The 23,630-nt window shown below is 45.7% G+C and overlaps 1 protein-coding gene across 1 annotated transcript; it reads right to left on the bottom strand.

Moving 5' to 3' along the window:
* Nucleotides 1–2,279: 2,279 nt before the first annotated feature.
* Nucleotides 2,280–22,590, bottom strand: LOC309347345 (gap junction beta-3 protein-like). Its single transcript, XM_081871854.1, has 2 exons — nt 22,140–22,590; nt 2,280–8,847 (listed from the first exon to the last, which is right to left on the bottom strand). The coding sequence occupies exon 2, from the start codon at nt 8,808–8,810 to the stop codon at nt 8,007–8,009; it is 804 nt and encodes a 267-aa protein (XP_081727980.1). The 5' UTR covers nt 8,811–8,847; nt 22,140–22,590; the 3' UTR covers nt 2,280–8,006.
* Nucleotides 22,591–23,630: the final 1,040 nt, after the last annotated feature.

Here is a 23,630-nt window from a genome sequence, read left to right as displayed (position 1 = left end):
GTGAGTGCTGAGTGTCCCTGAGCTGGCAGGAATGCGAGGGTATGAATCTCAGCTTGATGGAGATGGCTCTTAGCATTCACACATTGAAGCCAGTTTCATTGATCACATGTCATATTTTCATTTTGGGCGGATCCCTTCATTCTTCTGTGATGGAGCTCAAGGACTGCAGCTTCAATGGGGTCTTCCAGCCTGTCAGCGGCTGCACATAGGGTGGTGGCGGTCCTGTTTCTTTCAGCCAGGAAGCCACAGCAGGTGCCTTCATATCAGCTACAAACTGGACCACAATTATTCTCCAGCTTAGATGCTGGGGTTGGAAATATCTATTTCAGTGGGGTTCAAACAAAATAAAAACCATTCCTTTATGGTTTCCTCTTTTGATCCTGCTTGGTGGCATCCTCCCTTCCCAATGACTGGCAAGTGTTGGTGCTTCAGTGATAATTTATCTCCACTTGTTGTTTCTTTCATCATCTTCTGGATCAGCCACAGTATTACTGCCACCTAGTTAGGGATCGCATACAGATCCCTGACTAACTAGCAGGGGCGTTGAGATTAGTGTGCTACTGTCTGGTCTACATCACATTGCCACAATGTGGACAGCTCCTCTCCTAACTTGCATCAGTTTTTGCTCTGCCCCCCCTTGCTAGGGCAGGTGAAGACCCACTTCCTGCCCCAAAGTGGGGTCTGCAGGTACTTCCAACCAGCTGATCACCAGCACTTGCAAAGCTCTGTGCCTTTGCCTGCATGGTTTGGTTTCAAACCACCTGGGCAAACGAAAACCTGTCACCTGGCATCAGGTGACTGATAGGTGGCTGGCTGGTTCCACTTGTCTGAAATGGCCTGCAAGGGTTGGGGGAACCTAAGCATCCAGCTCACCAGCTGCAAATGCTTAGGCAGAAACGACTCTACATATATTAGGAAGTTGAGGGTCCAGCTTTGCTAAGGCTTGTAAACTATCTTTCCAAAGGCACCCCATCCACCCAAACATTGTACATGTGCCTGACTACACTGCCCACCCATTGAATGTGATCTAGAAAAGACAACTAGAGCTGCATGTGGGCACAGTAAGTTTCCACTGCTGCAACTCCCTAGCAAGCAGCTATAACAATGGGTTATAGGTCAACTAGATTTTGCATAGAGTAGACCCATTGACATTAATGGATCCATCTTAGTCATGCTGATTAATTACACTCTGATTAAAACTAAGTTGACTACCACCCTATTTACCCCAGGCATCCATTGGCTTTGAGTAGAGAAACCAAGGACATCTGCATCAGGGAAGTGTAGCTAAAGTTTTGGAGTGTTCACTGCCTGTATCTATGGTTGCTTCTAATGGGGATTGTATGGGCAAACTATCCGGAAGACATTGTATTTCAAGGCGTTAGTGATCTAACCTGGTTACCCTTCCTGCCTCTGTTTGCTTCCCCCTATCTCTTGTTCAGCTCTTTGATGGCTGAGAGGAGCCTTTAATGCCCTAATCTGTGGAAGGAAGTGATAGCGCTGGGTACCTTCACCTTCTTTGATGTTAGACACACAGTGGGGCACTGGGAGAGGTGGCTAATGAATAATCTGTATGTAGCCAGTTGAGCAAGCCATGTAGGCTAACAGGCTATCTATCTATAAATCAGATGGTGTCGGGCATAGTTTCTGAGAAGCTCATGCATGGACTGATCGAATGCAGGGCCGTGCAAACCAAAGGCTACCTGGGGAAGTCGCTTCATCACTTTTTGAGGGCTTCCAAGTGGCAGATTGAAGTTACTTGCTTGGTAATGTATATAATGCTTGCTGTTTAGAATAAAATCTTTAATCTTCTCACTCACTTCTCACTCATGCTGAATCTCATTTTAAAAGAACCACCTTGCATTTGGAAAGACAGGGATTTGTCAGTGGCTCAGAAAATGGAGGCAGCCTGCCTCTGAATCACAACTGGTGAGGAATAATGACAGCAGTGGGCTGTTACCTTCCCACTCTGCTGATGGGCTTCGTAAAGGTATCCATCCAGCAGGCCACATGCTGGAGATCTTCTGATCCAGCATGACTCTTCTTCAGGTCCCCAGGACTTCAAAAGCTTGCTCCAGTTTTCAGAACATCACTAGTCCTCGTGGCTGACATTCCGAATGCCATAGCTCAACAGACCACTGCAGGTAACCACAGTTTGAACTCAAGACTCCAGGATCTCTCCTATTCCTTTCTCATCTTCTTGCTTTACCCCATTCCTTCTGCTCTGCCTCTCCCCTCTCCATACTCTCCCCATCATCTGTAAGTAAGGAACTCAGCATGTGTCTGTATAAACAAAGTAACATTTATTTGACCTTTCGCATTACACAGTTTGCTAGGCAAATAAAATATTTGTTCAGTGACTTAAAGGAACTGATATGCTTGGCTCTGAGCAAGAGATGAGCTGAGTCTTGCGAAATACCAGTCTGGTTGGTTGGTCCTGCGTAGGGGCCCCTAATGGGACTTTCCCTCAGGATGCTGGGCAAGGCCAGAAAGGTCTGTCTGTGCTGCAGATGCTGTGGAACAAGTAACAACATGACCTCCTGATTTCCCTTGGAACGGGAAGTATTAAGGAAGAAGTGGCACTTAAAACCTGTTTGGGCCCTGGAAGAATTCCCGCAAATTCTTGATTTGTCTGTAGCACTTTCATTGCAATTAATTTCCTCTGAGTTCCCTCCTGTTTCCAGGTCAAGCTTATAGTCCATCCTTCTTCCTCTAAGTTGTCCTGGGTGATGTAAGTAAGACAGTGGTCCCATTTTTTCCTGATAAACAGCCAGTTGTGCCCAGAGAGGAAGGGAGTGCTTGTCCTGAGGTTATGCATCTTCATGGCTGAGTGGGAATTCAAGCCCAGCTCTCCCTGCACTCTAAACCACTGCACTGGGGATTTTCACATTGCGAGATTGAGAACGGTAGCTACGTTCCTATGAAAAATGGCATGCTCATCGCAACCAATCTTCGCTTGCAATGGAGCACTTGGTAGTGGAGCTCTGCGGGGCTAGCCACCGACCATCACCCACCTGATTGTGCACCCAGACTGCCCTGCAATGTGCAGAGAGCTGAAGTGGCAGGCGCATGGCGATTCCCCAGGATACAGACTGGTGAGGAAAGGGTTCCTGACACAAAGCAAACTTGAAAAAAGGCCTAGAACAGCTGGACTGCATCTCTAGCTCCCTGCCATCTTTTAAGTCTGCTTACCCTCCTGCTCCATCTGAACACATTTACCTTGAGCCTGTTGTATGACCTGAATCCCTCTTCTCTTGCCTGCTTCACTGTCATCTAGTGTGGTGCTCTTGCAGACTCTGCTCTAGACCCAGTTTCTCCCCCAGCTCTGATTCTCAAGCCGTATCTCTCTGCAAGGGAGATCCTTTGCAAATCTTGCAAAGGCTGCTCTGGTTGCCCCTTCCATGAGGTTTTCCGCCCCAGCTTCCACTCCCCCTTTTGTATTACATGTTTGCTGAACGCTATTGATTTATGGTTGTTACTTTTACCCCCTTCGGGGAGAAGTCCCAGCCTCCTTTTAAGTCAAGCCCTCTCCTTTGAAGAGCTGACTCTTGTCACTCAACACTCTCTTTGTTTTCGGTTGCCGGTGAACTCGCTCAAAGCAGAAAAGAGAAATAACTTCCTGGAGAAAAGAGCGATAAGCATGCCACTCTCTTGACCTCCCAGCCAAGATTAGCAAAAGATAAGAGCCTGGCACCTGGTTAATTTACTGCTGAAAGGCAGCAAATAGCTTTTTTCTAATTTTCAAGTTTGTAGCTAGTTCTCCTTCCCTCCCATATACCTGGAATGGGAACTCATGTTTTCAGAGGACTGGGCTCCTGTACCTTTAATAGCTGGATGACCGAGGGACTATCAGCTGCTGTGCCTGGCATGAGATACTACGCTTGCTGAAGTCCCCTTTATACATAAAAATTAAGAGTACAGGAACACTGTCTTCTTTTGCAGCTGCCTACCCTATTTGCAGGGCAATAGAGCATAAAAATCACTTGCTTTTCTTCCTGGTTGTGCTGGAACCTTTAACAGCAGCCAAACTTGCAGACATTTTGCAGGTGAAGTTTTCTCCCCATCACTGGATGTGAGTGGTATGAAAACCTTCCCTTGCTTAAATCCCCTCCATCAAAGTCTAGTGAGGTGGCCAGATACAAACGGCTCACAGCTCCTGCACCTTTAATGGGAAGAAACACCTGTTGATATTTCCTCTTCTACATAGCAATTAAGGTTGCAGGATCCCTCTCCTCTTTTCCCATCTGCTGACCCTGGGGCCTAGAGCTGAGTGAAAAAGGGACTTCTGAAGTTCTCTGCCCTACTTGCCAGCAGAAGAATTGGAGGGAAAATTCCACTGAATAATCTTGGAGGGTGGAGAAAATCTCCAACCATTTCTCACCATCTGCAATGGAAGCAGCTCAATCCCCACCTTTCTAACTTTTGTCGTCGTTTCTGCTGCTGCAAAATGTCTCTTTTTGATTGAATTTAGTCTACTGAGGATGGCAGGTTTCAGATCTGAGCTGCACTCAGAACTGTGAGTGAAATTATTACTTCTTCTTTTCTTCCATTAGTTCCTGTGTTATCCTGCTGAATTCTAGTTTCCTACCCCGTTGTGAATATTGTGGGAGTATTATTTTTTTTTAAAGACTGCCCTCATTAAAGGTCACCCACAAGAAAGGTCTCACAGAGAAATTTGTTGAATTCATAAGAGAAGCTGTCAAGCTACACCAGAAATATCTGGATGCTGATGCGCTTGATTGCTATGGAGGCAATTGTTCAGCATTAAAATGCTTTTCAGCTTTGTTTTGTCCTGGAACCGTAATAATCTTTGATTTCTGACAATTAAGTGCACTGGCTTAATTTCTTTGCTCTTGTCATGATCAACTGGCCAACTGGTGTGGATGGTCAAAGCATGGCGCTAATAAACCAGGTTTGTCTAAAGACCATCCCAGGACAGACACACAAGAGCCCTGGGGCTCTCTCTTTGAGCGACAGCCACAACTCTGCCACAAGAAGCAGAGTGCGTGCTTTGCATGCGCAAGATCTCAGGGCGTCTCCAGCACAATAATCTCATTTAATAGGCCTGGGAAATATCCCTACCTGCAATCTTTGGAAACCTTCAGTCAGTCATACAGCATTTGGCTAAATGGACTAATAGTCTGACTCAGCAGGAGTCAGCTCCCTGTGGAAAGTCATTTTGTCAGGATAGCTCCTGTCCCACAAGTAAATTGTTAGATGGGGCAACCCACAGCAGCTTGTAGGACGGCACCCAAGCAATTTTGCATGCCCATCCTACCTCCTGCTGAGAAGGATGATTTCTCCATGGTGTGGCTATTTTGCACGCACAGGCAAGGCTGCAGGTCCAAACTTGGCAAATCCTGGTAAAAACCTACAGAAGGACCATAGCTCAGTGTCGGAGCATCAGATTTGCACGCAGAGGGTCCCAGGTTCAATACCTGACATCTCTGGGTAGGTCTGGGAGAGCACCTTGCCTGAAACCATGGACAGCCACTTCAAGTCAGTCTAGGAAATACTGAGTTAGGTGGGGTGATGCTCTGACTGAGCCTGAGAACCTTAGGTTGGGTTCCCAAGGATGGTACAGCAAAGGATGTTGAATTCACCTGATGCTAAAGGACTCCCATGGGTCAGAATAACTCTTGCAGCAGAACACTGGAGCAAATGTTCATCTGCCTCTTCCTTATTATTAAAGAACTTCATATGCATTAGCTGAGTAATGTTGTTTGGCCCTGAAGTCCCACCTGTCAGGTATTTTGTAGACATAAGCCTGAGGCTGAGAGAGAAAGGAAGATTCCTTGTGGTGGACAAGAGATTTTTGAAGTAGGCATTTTCCAGCTCACAGTCCAAGCCATCAGTTCTAACATTGCCCCACTGAACTCAGCAATCTTCCCTTCTAAGTAAACATTCTCAGGATTGTGCTGCATGATAGCTTTTTACTGAGGGAAATGATAACCCCTAATTGTTGGGTGCTTTTCTGTAATAGCGGCCCCCTCTTTCTCCCTTGCAAAGTCCTTGCCCCTCCAGAGCGCCATGTCAAACCTGCACAGCTTGTTGAATGAGGTCAGTTCTGCCTCACACCCCGTTCACGTAAATAGTTGCTTCAGCTAAACAACTCTCCAGTGTGCTACAACTCCCACTCTGTGAGATGTTGCCAAATAAGGGTGGCCATGTGCCCTACTTTCCAGAGGACACTCTCTGTTTAAAGGGTTGTCTGGTTTAAATTTAAAGACCTCTAAGACAGGAGAGCAGGAGGGGTCTTGAAATTGCCCATCAACAGTCAGTACCTGGACAGCAGGCTGAGCAGGAACATACAGGCTACCTGGCCATGGTCTTCCCCACTTATATGGGATGTATTGCATATCTAATTGAAGTATAGCAATTATTTACAAATGTGCCTTTACATGTATATATATACATTAACATGTGCAAATTTTATGTAAAGCACTTCATTCTTTCGTCCTTTTTTTTTTTTTTTGGTAGTGCATAAATGATCACCTTATAATTGCTGAGCAGTACAGAACTTTTACAAAACAGATAGGAAGCCCACCTGAGAAACAGCTCTAGTTCATCCACACCCTCAGAATCCCTTATATGGTTTCTTTTGCATATGGGGAACCTCTAATCTCATTTAGATATTTGCTTTCAACCTAATCTGGTTGAAGCTTCAGCCTTAAGCAAACTGTCCACTCCACCAATGAGGCATATTACAACTCTTTTTGGCTTCCGATGAAAGTCCTCAGAGGTTTCCATCAAAGTAGAACCCTCAAACCAATTTGGAATGTCATGTTAGGCAGGATTTCAGGGGCAAGTCCAACCGCTACCAGAATAAAGCCTTCTTTGCAGGGTGCCTCAGTCTGGTCCAGGAAGGAAGATGGCTTCCTCTCTGGAAAGCACCAGAGTCCTTGTATTATTCTCACAGAACTTCACTGGGCACAATCCTTCCTTTGGGGAAAGGTCTGGTAAGGAGTGTGTAACCAGTTTTCCCCAATCATGTGCCCTCCTCACCCATTAGGCCTGGGAAACATGGCCAATGACCAGGGGTGTTGAGAGCTGTAGTCTCTCAGCATCTGGAGACACTAGGGTTGAGGAGGCTGGTGTAAACAGGACACCATGAAAGCATTTGTTCTTGGCTAACCCCTACAGCAGGCTTTCCCAAAGCTGGTGCTTTTCAGATGTTCTTGAACAACAACTCCCACCATCCCTGATTATTGGCCATTGTGTTTGGGGCTGGGAACTGAACAACACCTGGAATGCAGCAGACTGGAAAAAGCTACTATACAGAGATATCTAAGGCTGTGCCCCTTTGGTCATGTAAACACACCTATAGATGGTGCAAACGCCTCCCCCCAACTTGAATTTTTTTCTTGGCTTTCCTTGAAATTGCTAAGTTATTCTGCCTGAAGTGAAACCTCCAAATTAACTTTGAATTTCCTTTAGGTGAAATTTTGGTGAAAAGGTTGAGCTGAAACCAACCTTTCCTTCTCATCATTTGTTTTTGGACAGCATTAACTAAACAGTCCCCCCCCCCCCGTTGATTCTGCAACACTCTATAAACATTTTAATGAGTCAGAGGAAAGAATCAGAGCTATAAGTCATTAGTTGCTAGGATTTTTCTGAAGACCATAACAGATGTTTCACATATGTGGCTCTCTTAGCCAACTGCCCATATTATCATCTCTTCTGAGAAAGAGCAGATGTTAGGATCTAAAGGGCTGCAACTTCTTCCAGGGATTGTACAAGTCAACATCTTGTGTTGTGCGTGCTTTGACCATGCGTCTTCAGTTTAGTAAAAACATGTAAACAGGCCAGGAGGCTTTGCCTTTAGGCCTCAACAAAACATGACGGTGCTTCCCCTTTGTGGAAAACTTTGGTGGCCACACAATGTAGAAGGAAGACTTCCATTTCAAATCACCCTTCCTTGCCCCATGTTCCTCAAAAGCCACTTGTGTGTCGCAATGAAATAATCCAAATGGCAGCCGGCCATTTTGGATCTGTCCTTTCACGCTGCCTCAGATCAAAGTCAGGTTAGGTGCGGAGGCTCTGAGGGCCTCCACCTGTGTGTGCTTCCCTTTCCCATAATGCGGTTGGTCCAGTCTTGCATGGCACTGGCAGGTGGATGCCTTGCTGTAGGTGAGCGACCTCTTCTTCTTCTGGCACTTCTGTATCGAGCGAAACACCCGCTTGCAGATGAGGTAGACAATCTCGCAGACAATGAGGACGATGCAGAAGGCAGACGCCCCAACCATGAAGTAGGTGAAAATCTTCTTCTCCGTTGGCCGAGCGATGTAGCAGTCCACTACATTGGGGCAAGGCTTCAGATCGCACTTGACCAGCTTAGGCATGTCAAAGCTCTCCCATATCCTATGCAGGAGGTAGAGGAAGACAATCTCGATAGCCAACTTGAAGAAGAGGGTGAGAACATAAGTCCACCAGAGGCCACCATGTTTCTTGCCAGTGTCGCTGTAGAGTTTGGGGCAGTTCTCTCCATTCTTTAACCGGTTTTTCCTCTCCCTGTCCTCGCGGTAGGCCACGTGCATTATAACCAGCAGTGAAGGGCAGGTGACAAAGATAAGCTGCAGGGCCCACAGCCGGGTGTGGGAGATGGGGAAGTAGTGGTCAAAGCAGACGTTGGTGCATCCAGGCTGGCGGTGGTTGCAATCAAACTCCTTCTGCTCATCCCCCCACACTCGCTCAGCAGCCACCACATAAACCAGGACTCGGAAGACAAAGACAACGGAGAGCCAGATGCGCCCAAAAGCGGTGGAGTATTTGTTCACCCCGCTCAGCAGGCCCTGTAGGGTCTTCCAGTCCATGGTGACGGAAGTCTGTGGAGGTCCTGCTCACTTGAGCCTGGAAGGGAGGAAAGAGAGAAAAAAGAAACGGTGTGTAAAAAAATAATAATATTTCAACACTTCAAGATGGCGCCCCATACATTTGTAACCAGCAACAGGCTGGCTGGTTATTCAAGCACTCAGGGGACCTGTCAGAGCTGGCTCTCTGAGGTGAGGGATGAGATGGCTCCTCCTTCCATTACTCCAGTGCTGGGGAACCTGAGGGCCAGGAGCCCCTTCTATCTGTGCCTCACCCAGGCCATGCCCCTCACCAGCCCTGCTTCTCATCCTCCTTGATTTTTTTCCCCTGGCTGGAATGTGTCCATGATCACACCTTTTGCTCTCCTGAATGGAGGATGGTGAGGTGTGTGTGTAGAAGCTAGACTACTGTACAAAGCAAACATTGACATTTGTTGCTTCACCTACTTTTACTTTTGCCACTGGCCCTGCCAAACGTGCCCCCCCTCCCAGAAAGGAAATTGACCCTTGGGCTTAAAAAGGTTACTCATCCCTGCATTATTTGCATGGAAACAGATCCAACTTTCACTTTGGTCTTTTTTCAACACTGGTAATGGGAAGACGACAGGCTGACCATGCGGCCCACACAGATCTGTCCTCCACTTCCTCACTGCTACTCCCTGCCTCTCAGTATCTGCTGCCTGAGGCATCCGTGCCACACAGCCTAAGGGTAGGGCCAGCTCTGGGACCTGCAGGCTGTCTGCCTAGGGAAGGGCATTCATTACAAGGGGACTAACTGAGGAAGTCTCCTTCCATCAGTGGGCCAGAGAGAAGGCTGGCCATACTCCTAGTCCCTTATAGATGTCTTTGGGCTGGATTTACTTTCTGGTCTAAACAATAAAGACACTTTCTTGCTGGTGAGATGCTGCTTTTTGCTCCATCTGTCTTTACCTTGCCATATCTTCAATTGCATAGGGAGTAGACCTATTAGACTTTCCGTCTGCCCAGCCATTCAATTTTATACCACCTACTGACAAAGCCCAAAGTAACTTATTTCAAAGTAAAATATTTCAACTATAAAACACACTTCAGAACTGCCCAACACTCCAGATTAGACTACTCCGATACGTACCTGGGGATTGAGGAGGTCACCTGAATGGTTATGCTCAGACAGTGTCTGGGGCTGGTTTTAATTGGATGGAACAGTATTCCCCACAATTACACTTCTAGGGTTACACTGCCTCATGGATTCTGTAGTCCTCCAAGGCTTCACTAATGCTCGTGCACACGTGTTTTGGGCTGAACTGAACTGTTGTGGGTTTTATAGTCTCAGATCTTTACAAAGTATAATATTTACTTTATTACACCTAAAGTTCTGGAACACTTTTCTGTTATGGAGGAATGCTAGATTTTGACCCAAATTCTGTTATGGGTCATATTTGTCAGCAATTCTCATGGAAACATGAAGAGGTGAATAGCATAATCTGGATTTATCTAGGCCTCTTTATTAAGCACACAGATTTACTCTTTCTGAAAGTGTTGATGTCACAAGATTTATTAACCTGGGCTGGCAGACAAGCAACAACAATTCTTAGTTGATTAATTCTAGCTTACTCACAGTCTCAGTAGCTTCTTGGCACTTCCTTAGAATAATTAACTTACAGGCCAAGGACGTAATCAGAAAATAGGTAAGTAGGAGCAAGGGTTTTGGCTTGACACACCCTGTTTTGAATTTAGCACCTGCTGCTCAGTCTGGGATTCACAAGCCACCGAGATGCAGCCCCCATGAAGTACCATGGACATGAATTAGAATCTCACAGCCAAATAATGACCTCTTAAATTCAGACCTAGTACTTCTCAGGTGCTTGGGAAGGCCCATAGCTCAGTGACAGAGCATGTGCTTTGTAAACACAAGGTCTTGGGTTCCATCGGGGACATCTCCAGGTGGGGACATTCAGGCAGAGAATGTCCCCTGCCTGGAGAGCCCCTGCCAGTCAAGTGTTGGTGATATTGCCAACGGTCTCACTCAGTGTAAAGGTAAAGGGACTCCTGACCATTAGATCCAGTCATGGCTGACTCTGGGGTTGCCACGCTCATCTCGCTTTATTGGCCGAGGGAGCTGGCGTACAGCTTCCGGGTCATGTGGCCAGTATGACTAAGCTGCTTCTGGCGAACAAGAGCAGCGCACGGAAACGCCGTTTACCTTCCCGCTGGAGTGGTACCTATTTATCTATTTGCACTTTGACGTGCTTTCAAACAGCTGGGTTGGCAGGAGCAGGGACCGAGCAATGGGAGCTCACCCTGTCGCGGGGACTCAAACCGCTGATCTTCTGATCGGAAAGTCCTAGGCTCTGTGGTTTAACCCACAGTGCCACCCGCGTCCCTACCTGACTCAGTGTAAGGCGGAGTAATTGCTTGAGGAAGGGTGGTAGCTCAGAGGCAGAGCCCATGCAAAAGATCCTAGGTTCAATCCCTGGTATCTGCAAGTAGCACTGGGAGAGTTTTATCTCTGAAACCCTGGAGAGCTGCTGCCAGTCAGTGAGGATGCTACTGAGCGAGATAGCCTGATTTGGTGTGAGCCAGCTTGTTTGTTTTGCTCCCTCTGACTTGTCAGAATCTCATATACAGTGGCAGAATGCAAGCATTGGGGTTGCTGTTAAGGGCATCCGAAATGCATCCCTCATCCCATCTAGGTCAGGTTTTTCCAGGACAGCAGTAGCTCTTCCTTAAGCAACCTAATTAGATTTTAGTCAGCTGTCTAACCAGTCTTTCCCTTTCATCCCTAGTGGTGTGCACAATCCACCCACTTAGCTTTTTACCCTCTGGAAGGAACACACCAGAGTGGTGGAATAGCTTTCCTTTTAACTCTTAGTTCCCTAGCTTCTTTTTCCATCGAGATTCCATGGGGGGTTAAATGTAGGGATGGGAGAACCTGTCACTTTCGGCTGCTCTCAGTTTCTCACCTTTGCCATCTTAAGTTCAGTCCTCCATATTTCCAGGTCAGTTTGGATTTTTAAAAGGTCCTTATGAAAATCCATCAGAATTTCAGCGCAAATTTCTCCTAATGTACACACTTTTGCAAAGCAATTTATCCTAATAAGGTGCTGTTTCCATAAACTGTACAAGTATTTTAATGAACACTTTACCTTAATAGATGCATTTTTACACACATTACTTAGCTGGGGAATTTCAACGCAAATTCGGAGAAGTGGGAATTTCACTGAATGACTGTGCTTTGGAATACTTATTGTTTCAGAACAGGCAGGTTCCGGAGGTCCGTTCTTAACCTGAAACTGTTCTTAACCTGAAGCACCACTTTAGCTAATGAGGCCTCCTGCTGCTGCCACGCTACCGGAGCACAATTTCTGTTCTCATCCTGAAGCAAAGTTCTTAACTCGAAGTACTATTTCTGGGCTAGCGGAGTCTGTAACCTGAAGTGTTTGTAACCCGAGGTACCACTGTATATGTTTGCCTGTTACTCCGGGCTCCTTTGGGAGGAAGAGTAGGATATAAATTTATTCATTAAATTATAAGTTAAATAAATGTGAACGGAATCAAAATTCTTCCCCCACCCCTAGTTAGATACTTGTCCTTTGGGTTGTGTACTTGCTTTTTTTTTGCCAAGCGCATTTCTACTGTTCATTTTAAAACATTGTGTTATTGCATTGCAATTTTATATGTCTATTATTATATAACAGCAAGGCCAGTCGTGGCAAACAACGTGCAGTCATTCGTTAAAGTAAACATGTGGGTAGGGAAAGCCCTGCCAACATATGCTTTTAATAAGGAGAAAATAAGACATTTCTTTTTGAGGAATGGCCATTTTTCCTACGCACTGAGCTGCAAAATCAGATCCTGCTTTGCCATGTTTTACACAACCGAGAGGCTCCCAGTCCCCCCATCTCAAGAAACATACCACAACCAAAGACCTATCAAGAAGTCAAGGCAAGCTTAACCGTATCAACATATGCATTTAAGTACATATTTTGAAACTAAAGTAGACAATTTTATGCCTATATTGAGAATAGGGAAATTTTGGTATTTTCCCTGCAATTAAGGTGGCTGTTTACTCTGCTTTTACCGTGGGCAATCCTCTATTTGAAGCAGTTCTCTATGTGTATGGTATTTGTACAAGATCAGATTAAATATAAAAGGATTTTAACAGTTCTTACCTGGACAACAGGCCCATGGAACTGCATTTCTCTTTATATTATGTTCATGACTTCTAAATGTGATAAATTAGCATATGCCAGAATTTTCAAAGGAGGGACTTTTGTCTGGGCAGCAGTAAGGGAAGAAGTGGGTAACCCCATATCTGCTGCAATCCCGGTAATTATGTAACATTCCCCCCATGAGCTGTCATTTGCATCTGAAATACCACACAGGTTAAATGCACAGGTACATGGAAGGTTATGTCTTGGTGGTTCATTCCTGAAAGACAAGGAGAAGGGTGCCTGCCTACAACACATGCCCTCTCAATAAATATGTGACCCTGAGTTTCTTAGTTCTTGCAGGCATTTCCTGTGCAAAGGTGAGAGGTGCCAACTGGATGGGGCAACTGTCTGGCATCAGGAGGAATGGACTGTCTTCTGTAATGTAGAACACATGGGCTGGGCTGCCGATCCAGCGAGACTAGAGAATGAGTTCAGAGCAGTTATTCCTGAAGGACAGGATCAGAGTGGTAGAGAACATGACAGGAAGAATTTTGTTTATGTTATTTTAAGGGTCTTCTTTGGCATTATTGACACCACATTTATTTGATTGAAAACCTTTTCGAAGACTAAGGCAGCAAGACTCCTGATCTTTTAGTAAAATATGTAAAAGTTGCTTCATTAGATTAGTGCACAATTTCTGTATGTAATAACACCCTGTGAGATCTGAAAAGTGGGTCTTTTATGGGCACTTGAAATAAAATGTGGATGTCTAACTTAGCTGTAATTCTGTTTGCTTCTGTTAATATTGCAAGTGCATGTTAAAAGCAGATAACATGCACAAAGACTGTGCAAAGGTATTGGTTAAAAAATAATTGTGGCTACTGCATCAAGCTTAAGTGTGGCATTTAATTTGGTGTTTCAGGCTTTTTGGGGTGCTATGACTTGCAAAGGTGTGTTTAAGGAAGCCGCTTGTACATCTGATTAAGTAATGGTATTTACACAACTGCTGGAGTTTGATTTGCTAACTTGTAACATCAAGTTGGCTTGCTTATGACACATCACTGCAGGCACAATTATCTTAAATGGGACACCCATAAGTTGTAAATTGCCGTTTTGCTAGACTTCTACCTGGGATACCAAGAAAATAATGTAAGCAATGGGCTTCTCCCAAGGTATGTCAGATAGAGGGCAAGAGCGAGATTCCTGAATTGCAGGGGGTTGGATGAGACTAAAGTGTTCTCTGGATGTTAACTAATTTCCATTATGTGATTCCAGGATGGCTTTCTGCTCCTGTGCCTTTAACAGCAGCTGGACACAGAAACTGAATGGTCAAAGCTTTCACTATTGGAATACCACTAGGAAAAGCATCGTCTTCTAGATTTGTTTGTGTCAGGTGGTCAGATGCAAAAGTGGAAAGGGCCACTGGACCTGTAATAGTTCTGTGGAGGAGGGCATTTTTAATTTGCAGGAGAAGAAACACCTTCTGAATGTCTTTAAAAAGGTAAAGGTACCCCTGCCCGTATGGGCCAGTCTTGACAGACTCTAGGGTTGTGCGCTCATCTCACTCTATAGGCCGGGAGCCAGCGCTGTCCACAGACACTTCCGGGTCACATGGCCAGCGTGACAAGCTGCATCTGGCGAGCCAGCGCAGCACACGGAACGCCGTTTACCTTCCTGCTGGTAAGCGGTCCCTATTTATCTACTTGCACCGGGGGGTGCTTTCGAACTGCTAGGTTGGCAGGCGCTGGGACCGAATGACGGGAGCACACCCCACCACGGGGATTCGAACCGCCGACCATGCGATTGGCAAGTCCTAGGCGCTGAGGTTTTACCCACAGCGCCACCCGCGTCCCTTCTCTGAATGTCTTTACACACCTATTAAAGACACAGCAGCCCCACTCCTCTGTTGCATCTGGCCACCCTAGAGTCAGGACATGTTTACATCCTTGGTGTATATATTCCAGTAAAAGCAAACAGTTGGTTGTTTTAAAGGTTACCTCCATTGCCTGAGTGTTTTGATTTTGGAAGTCATCCAATATATAATCTCAAGAGTTTATTAACAGCTAAGGTATTGTCAAATACTATATAACCATTACTCATTGGGTCTGAAATGTTTGCATGCAAAATAATGTAACCAACTTCCACCCAAACAAACAGATATAAACAAGGTCACTGAAGTCTTCTTCTTTTGCTTGCTGACTCATTTAATAGGCTTAAGCCTTGCTTAGATTGAATTCCAGAGAAGCACTGACATTTGTCCAGTATGGTTGCAAAATGACCAGAAAAACAAAGGTTCTAAGCCTTAAACAGCACCTTGATCTGGACAAATCAACAAAGAATATTTTTACAGCAGCCTTCCCCAATGCCATGCCTGCAACATTTATTTATTCATCTTACTACAACTCGCATGAGCCCCAGCAAACACGGCCAATAGTCAGGAACTTAGTAGCCCCAAACACTGGGTTTGTTGCTTTTTGAAACACAGTCATCTGCCAGCATAGTCTGCTGATCCAGCTGCTGATGCCGGCAGAGGAGCAGGGGCTAGTGCAAAAAGTTGGCACCCCTACCATCCATTGATACTGCAGATTCTCACTTTTATTTGGTTTCTACCATTCCTCTGCCTAGCTTAATACTTGTGTCTTAAAACAGTAATATTTGGAATGCCTCATAGTTGAGGACAGCCAACGTGTAAAAGTACCTTTCCCCTTCGCTTTTAACAGCACACGCAGACATGGGATGAGGTCAAGTTTTCCTGGCCTGCGAATAGATGGTGTTGGGAAACTTCAACCACTCAGTTTCTGTTATCTCAGGTTTTTGTTAACAACACAGGAGCAGGGCTAGTAAAGCAACGCCGACCCTGCTTATAGCTTAATCTTAAGTGCACTGCTGCAACTAAGCAAACAGACAGGCTTAGTAACTCCCAGCACCCCCTAGGGTGGGACATGGGTGCCTCCCCCTTTAATAGTAATGTAGCTGAAGGCATTTCAGCAGGTGCAACTTGCATGCAGAGCTACACCTGCTGGAATTCCCTCATCTAGAGTGCTCTCCTCTTTTGCATCAGGCTGCTCCATCATTACCTTGCACCTCAAATCTTGACTGGGGGAGGGGGAGGGCTCAAAAAGAGCTGCTTCTTTAACAGGATGCACGTGACATGTTTTCTGGTCTCACAAAAACCTGCCCAGAGCAAACAGGCTTGTTCATCATTACTGTGCTTTTGGCTGCTGCATTCCAAGCAGTACTTAAATGGGAGTTAGCTGGTGAGCGAGTGCACTGCAGGTGAGCTGATAATCTAACCTTCAGGCCTGAAAGGGGGCGGGGCATTAACTTCTTAACTGCTGGAGCACCGGGGACCCATCTGCAAACCATGTCTATTTGGCTAACCACATCCCACTGTTTGGGCAAGGGCAGCTATGCCTGGCCGCCATAGGTGATCAGGAATTTCATGCAGGCGAGCAAGCTGGTTGATGCCAGGGACAGAGTGCTCTGTCCCCTCTTCACCAGGCAACTGTGCTCCCATGCTAGCTGCAGAGGAGAGAAAGAGAGCAGGCTATTTGCCTCTTAGCAGGCTAGTAACTTAGGGCCACCATATTTCAAAAAGTAAAAACCAGGATACCCCAAAAGTTGTTGAGCTTTCCAAAAAGCATTTTTTTCGATTGACTTGTCTAAGATCCAGAACAAAGTGTCACCTTTTGGAAATTTCCCCCGGATGTCAATTCCACCTTTGAAATCCTGGTAATGTCTGGGAAAATCTGGACGTATGGCAGCCCTAAATTTCATAGGCTTAGAAGCAGGGGAAACTTCCTTGTACTGAGTCAGCCATTGGTCCATCTAGCAGCTCATTGCTGTCTGCACTGACTGGCAGTGTTTCCCCACGGTTTAGTTTGAGGACATTCCCAAACCCAACCTGTAGACCTTCTGCATGAAAGCAGATGCCCTAGCACTCAGCAACAAGTCTGGCCTAGCGGATACAGAGATGGAATTTTATCTGGGAGACCTGATTGCAGACCCACTCCAGAGGCTTGTTCTAAAGACTCAGGGAAGCTATGCCCCTCTCAGCCCCCTCTTTCCCATGTGACAGGAACTGATATAATAGTCTACCCAGCTAGCAGGTCTGTTATACTTTTGCAAGAGCAATTTGCAATTAGAATGTTTTATAAATAGATAAAGGTAACCAATGGGATTCAGTTCAACCCCATAGTCCCCAAAGCCAAGATAAATCACCCTCACTCTTCCTCAAATGATTAATCACAATGCTTTGCACAGATTTATCATTTTCTGAGTATTCTTCAATATATCTTTGATTATATTAACACCAATAGCTTTATAAATCATCCACATACCTAGGTGCTGCACAAACATTAAAAACATACCCAGTTTACAATTGAGTAATGCAGGCTTACAATAATTATGCCACTGACTCTTTCAACTGCTCTTTAAAGAAGGGAGATGGGGGCCCCTGTGGCCCTTCAGATGGTGTGGAACACTCCAGATCCCTTAATGTTTTATTATTGACCATATTGAGTGGGGATGATGGGAGTTGGAGTCCAGTAACATTTGGAGGGCTATGGGCCTAGCCCCACTGTTTGATTTAAGGATAGACCTAATTTAGCACAGATGGGCAACTGTAACTGAGGGAGAAAGGAGCTGGCTTAAAAGATACCTGATAAATGCATGGTTGAGGTAAGACTTGAACCCAGACCTTCTCAGTTCATGGCTCACTTCAGGGGGAGCCAACATGGTGCCCTCCAGATGTTGCTGGACTACAACTCACATCATTCCCAGCCATCAGATGATGGGAGTTGGGCTCTAGCAAAACGAGGAGGGCACCACGTAGGTTACCCTTAGCTTGCTTTGTTGTTCTTGTGCAGTATTAAAGGCTTTTCAAACACATACACACACACAACGTGTGGAAAAAAATAAATACAGTATACAAATTTAGGGTTGCAGCCAATCCTAGTTTTGCTCAGAGTAAACCCCTTGAACTTAATGACCATGACTGACTAAGGAACATTAATGTCAATAGGTCTACTCTAAGTAGGACTTGGTTGGATACCATTTATAATAATCACTTTTTCTGTATTTCTTGGGCTTGACACAATATAAAGTAAATTAATTGCTCTTGTTTTCAAAATTGATAACTCAAGTCATGAGCCTACTTCCATACTTTGTAGTGGTGAGAGCCATCTGGACATGGTCCAATGTGCTACTTGCTTGCAGCTAAGAGCTTGGCTCCTAAGCCAGACTGGGGTGGGCCTACAGCCAGGCAGAAGCTGAATTTAAATATGAAATCTCTTCAGGTGACTGTGAGCAAGCCAGGCCAGCCATGGGCAACAGAACAGGGGCAAATTAATGATTGGATCATGAGACAAACATCCTTTGCACCATCCCCTTTTACCTAATGATGCTGATTGCTTGTCTGTAGGAAGTTTTCATGCATCACCTAATTAACTTATGGAACTCATTGTCACAGGATGTGATCACAGCCATTAGTTTTGACTAGTGCCAAAACATGTCCTCTAGTTTCTTCAAACTGTGGAAAAAGGCTTCAACTTTTCTGCCTCTTTCTGAGGGCCTTTTAGAATTCCTTCCTAAAAAATACTTTAAAACAAAACTGATGAACAGCTGTCAGGCACACTGTCAACAGCCTCCCCATCTTTTCATGCTTATTACAGCAGTAGGGAATCTTTTTCAATCCAAAGGCCACATTACCTAGTGGGCAACCTTCTAGGTGCTGCATGGCAGAGGTGCATGGGGCCAAAGGTAAGTGTGCAGGGCAGTTATGCAGCTTTTACCTTTGTAAAACTAGAACAGACCTTGTCCCTATTTTCCATGGACGTCCCTGATTTAGAGAAGCTATCCTGGTTTCTGATTTGATCCTGGAATGTCCCACTTTTCCTTAGGATGCCCCTATATTTTTCCCTGAATAATATTGGAGGGTATGCAAGAGGTTTCGGCACAATACCCCCCCCCCTTCAAACGGGCAAGAGACATTATCACTTCTCATGGACAAATTCCAGCCAGGCAAAAATACTTTCCACTAGGGCAAGAGCAGAGCTGGTAAGTATGATGCCCTGGACACACGGGCCTTATTTGATAGTTTTAGAATGCCCTTTCTTTTCTCAATATTTGCTGAAGAATGATTAAAAGCACACACACAAACATGCAAGGGAAGTATTTGGAACAATGCTTGTTCTGATGGCTTACAAAAAGAAGAAGCAGAAGAGGAAGAGGAGGAAGAAGAAGTTTTATAAAGAATAGGTCTATTAAAAGCTGTAAGCAGTGATCCATAGATGGAACCTCCATAGGCAGAAGATTACCTTTGGATACCAGATCTTGCCTGCTGGTGCAATTCCTGGAGATATCTAGCAAGCCCCTCTTGAGAACAGGGTATTGGACTAGGAGATCTTTGAGAGACCTTTGGTCTAATCCCAATTTTTATTCTCAAAGGGCTATGGCTCATAGCCCCTGCTTGTGTGAAATAATAAAGAAGAGGCGAGTGATGGTAGAAATGTATAAAATTATGTGTGACATGGAGAAAGGGGATAGACAAAAGTTTTTCTTCTTCTTTCACAACAATGGAACTCATGGACATTCAGTGAAGTTGAGTGTTGGAAGATTCAGGGCAGATGACAGAAAACGCTTCTTCATGTAGCACATAGTTAGACTATGGAACTCGCTCCCACTGGAGGCAGTGATGTGCCAGCAACTTGAATGGCTTTAAAAGAGGACTGAGCAAATTCATGGAGGAGGAGAGGGCTATTGATGGCTACTAGCCAGGATGGCTATGCTCTGCCTTCATGTTCAGAGGCAGGAATGCTTCTGAAAACCAGTTGCTGGAAACCATAGGAAGGAAGAGTGCTCTTGTGCATGGGCCCTGCTTTTGGGTTTCCCAAAGGCATCTGGTTGGTCACTGTGAGAGAGGGATGCTGGGCTGGATGGGCTATTGGCCTGCTGCAACAGGTTCTTCTTATGTTCTTAAGAGAATGCCTTTGAGCATGTGCAGAGTGCCTTTCTCAAATTGCTAATGTTGCACAAGTTTGGGATTAAGGCTTAAAGTCAGGGGCTGTAACTGATACCAACTGCGAAAGTAAATTGTGGCTGGTTCCCCTGTGTGCACTCATCACTTGAGGGCTGCCACATCACAGGATGAGCTGCATGTGTGAACGGGCTCACTAGTCAAGCCTTGTGAACAAACACAAAGGGAGGGGACACAGCTTAGTAGTACAGGTTGTGCTTTTTGTGCAGAAGGCCCAATTGCCAACATCTCTAGGTAGCGCTGGGAAAGACTCCTGCCTGAAACCCTGGACAACTGAGCTATATGGAAAGGGCTGTGGCTCAATGGTAGAGCATGTGCTATACATGCAAAAGGTCCCAGATTCAATCCCTGGCATCTCCAGGTAGGAGTGAGAGAGACCCTGATGAGCTGCTGCCAGTCAGTGTAAGCAATATTGAGCTAGATGGACAAATGAGCCAACTCTATATAAGGCACCTTTTGTGTTCCTGTGTTCCAGCAGTGTCTATAAGAGGTAGGGCTGGGAAAGACTCACTGTCCAAAACCCTGGAGAGTGGCTGCCAGCCAGTGTAGAGAGTATTGAGCTAGATGGACCAGTTATCTGACTTGGTATACGGCAGCTCCCTGTGTTCCAGTGCTGCCTATAGCAAAACCCACTTGCCCCCCATCCCTTTTCTAGGGCCAACACTTTGAAAAGTCACCATTCAAACACCTGTCCTTAGTGCCACCTCAGCCATGACACTTCTCTCTGCTGCTGGCCTGACCCAGCCCTCTGTCATTCTACCTTTCCTAAACATCTGGTGATAATAGACTTCCTCATAATCTCACCCATTCTTCCCCTCAGTAATGTCGGAATCTCTCAGGGTTAACAGATGTCTTTTGTTTCAAACCCTCCGTTTCCTAGAACTTTATTAAGGCCCTTTTATTTCAAAGGCCTAGCCTTCTGGGGAATGCCAAAGGGCCATTTGATGGCTCCATCAGTGCCTTTTATTTTCAACCCATCCCCTATATCGGGGTCTCTAATCTTTTTTGGGGGGCTGAGGGCACATTTGGAAAGCTATCATGAGCACCACAAAACGCCCATTTCCCAGAGGAAAACCCTCCGAGATACAAAAAACAACCCTCAACAGATAAGATACAGGCAAAATAGCCAGTCAGCCCTCACAAACGGCAATCCCCAAAAGCCAAACTCCTCATTTAAAAGTTATTTTTACTAACAACAGCAGTAATAATAACACCGGGGAGAGCCAGGAGGCGGGCACTAAGGCAGATGCCCAAGGGCACCACAGTGCCCACAGATGCTAGTTTGGGGACCCTGACCTAAGTGGTTCTCACCACCAGCCTCCTTTGTAAGCAAAGACGGGTCTGAGACTCTACCTGTGATCTACTCCTTAGGGCGCAAATCCTAGAGACACTAATATCAATGTGTAAATATGAAGTAAGCATCTCCTTAGGGGCCAAAGTCATCTGGGGGTGGGTGGGTCGACTGCAGACTGGTGCTGGGAGAAAAGGATTAAGCCCTGCCTACAGGCCCCACGCTGAATCGGGGCCCCACATGGTTACGCTTCCCCTGAAAATGCAGCTAGCATGAAGCACGCACTAACAGTAACTTTAAAAAAGGACAGATCCTTTACATGGGGCTGAATTCTGTTGACTGCAGCGAGACTTGCTTCCAAAAACTGTGCATACAATTGCATTTACTTCTTGGATCGTGAAGTCTTTTCTTTCTTTCTCACTCTCTCGTAACAGAAGGATTGAACACATGCCCAGCTTTTTCCTACTGAAGCCAAAGGTGCTTTCAAATGATCATGCCCCCATTAAAGAACTGTCAGCCTTCTATCCCCCACAAAGATGCTTCCTTTTTTTAAGTCCTAAAGACCTCCCTGCCCCCCCCGCTTTAGAGTTCTCAGCCCCAACAGTCTCTAAGGTGCATCGAGCCACTTACACAAAAGCATAAGAGGGTGTAGTAGGCACTTTCTTTATAACAGACATTTAAAAAAATCAGAATTGCCAACCAGGTTTGATTTGTTCTTGGGCAAACCGTCTGGAAGATTTCTTCTAGGCAGATCTAACAACCACGATGTTATTGGAGCCAGAGCAACGAAAATGCCTCGTTCAGATGCTATTCACTCAGAATAATCTGTGCCACTTCCTCGATCCTCCGGTATAAAGTTAAATTCTACTTACCAACTCCGAATCTTCCTTGATCTTCCTTGCTGACTTCGCCCAGAGAAAAGCTGGGAAGTCTCCCTGGAGGCAGGACCCCGTAACTTTAGGGTTTATGCCATAAAACTTTCTCCCCGTCCTGCATAGGGAAGCGCCAAAAAAGCCGGGCTCATTGCACTGTAAGGAGCTGCCTTATTTTTGTGTGAGCAATAAGGGTGTGGTGCCTCCTGGGTTGTGCAAGAAGAAAGGAATCCTTTCTGAGTTGTGAAGGGGGTGGCAGAGAGAGAGGCTTCGGCTCAGCCGGTTTTCTGCAGCTGATCGGGCTGCAAAAGTGCATACGGGACCCAGAGGCGGTGTGGGACAGCCTAGCACACACAATGCCCCTTTCCTTTCCCCCCTTTTCTTTGGGATTCCACACTCTCTAAAGTTGGTGTATGTCAAACAAGCCTGTTAGGGCAAGTTGCAGACTAGGTGCGAGGGCAGCTGCTCTTTGAAGATCATGATGGAATGTGGGAGGGAACAGATTAGCATAGCTGCCAATTCTTTTCTTTTTTTGTCTTAGTATTGAGATTGCACCATCAGGGTATACACAATATTTTTCTAGGAACTCTAACCAACAAGGACCCAAAGCACAGGAGACAATAAAGGAGAGGGAACAACCACACAGCTACAGAAGGGGGCTTGGAGGTCCTAGTCCAGCGCTATGCTCAAGGGGTGAGGAACAGTTTTCAGCTCAAAGGCTGCAATTCCTTTTGGGGGGGCCCACATGTCATGAATGGGTGTGGTCAGAGGCAAATGTGGGTGGAGCAATGCAGGCAAATTTTACCTCTGTACAGTAGGCTCAGTTCCACACACTCTCTCACACCCCTCTCTATCCTCCACCCATGGAAGCAAGAGACATTATCACAATTCAAGGACACATTTTGCATTCAAGGAGGGTGCGAATCAGGGCCAGCACTAGGGGGCGTGGTGAGGCTCCTGATGGCTGGATAGGCTTGGAAGGCTGCATTTGGTTGCCCATCCCTACCTTAGGCTGAAGAAGAGTTCAAGGGAACTCCAAAGCAGGCTTGCAATATTTCTGTAAATCACAATTAGATATTTTCCAAACAGTTCAAGAGTAATTTCTGTGGTAGTTCATGGTGGACGTGGTGCTACTCATCCATGTGAGGTTTCCACAGCATCCACAAGGCATTATCCTAATCAAACTACTGTCCCATATGATCCCCATTTTAATCCAAATTTACCGTTTTTTAATATTTTTTTAAAAAATTGAATTTTCCACCGAAATGGTAAATTCCAATTAAATGTTGAGCAGACGCATGCCTGCATGAGCGGCACCAAAGGCACCATAAACTGCCCTGAGGAAAGACCTCCTCACAGACACCTCCAGTTTCTGGAGTTTCAATAGGGGCTGGGAACTTTTGCATTGCATATATATCCCAATATTTTCAGCAATTATTGAAATCAATTAATCAGCTAAAGATGATGGCCCAATCTCACTTGGGTACTGGG

This window comes from Podarcis erhardii, assembly GCF_964252035.2.
Source record: "Podarcis erhardii genome assembly, chromosome: 7".
Lineage (NCBI taxonomy): Eukaryota > Metazoa > Chordata > Lepidosauria > Squamata > Lacertidae > Podarcis > Podarcis erhardii.
This window is presented reverse-complemented; position numbering and strand designations above follow the sequence as displayed.

Bases quoted from the DNA above. Each gene is read 5' to 3' on its own strand.
- LOC309347345 (XM_081871854.1), bottom strand. From the start codon at position 8,810: ATGGACTGGAAGACCCTACAGGGCCTGCTGAGCGGGGTGAACAAATAC.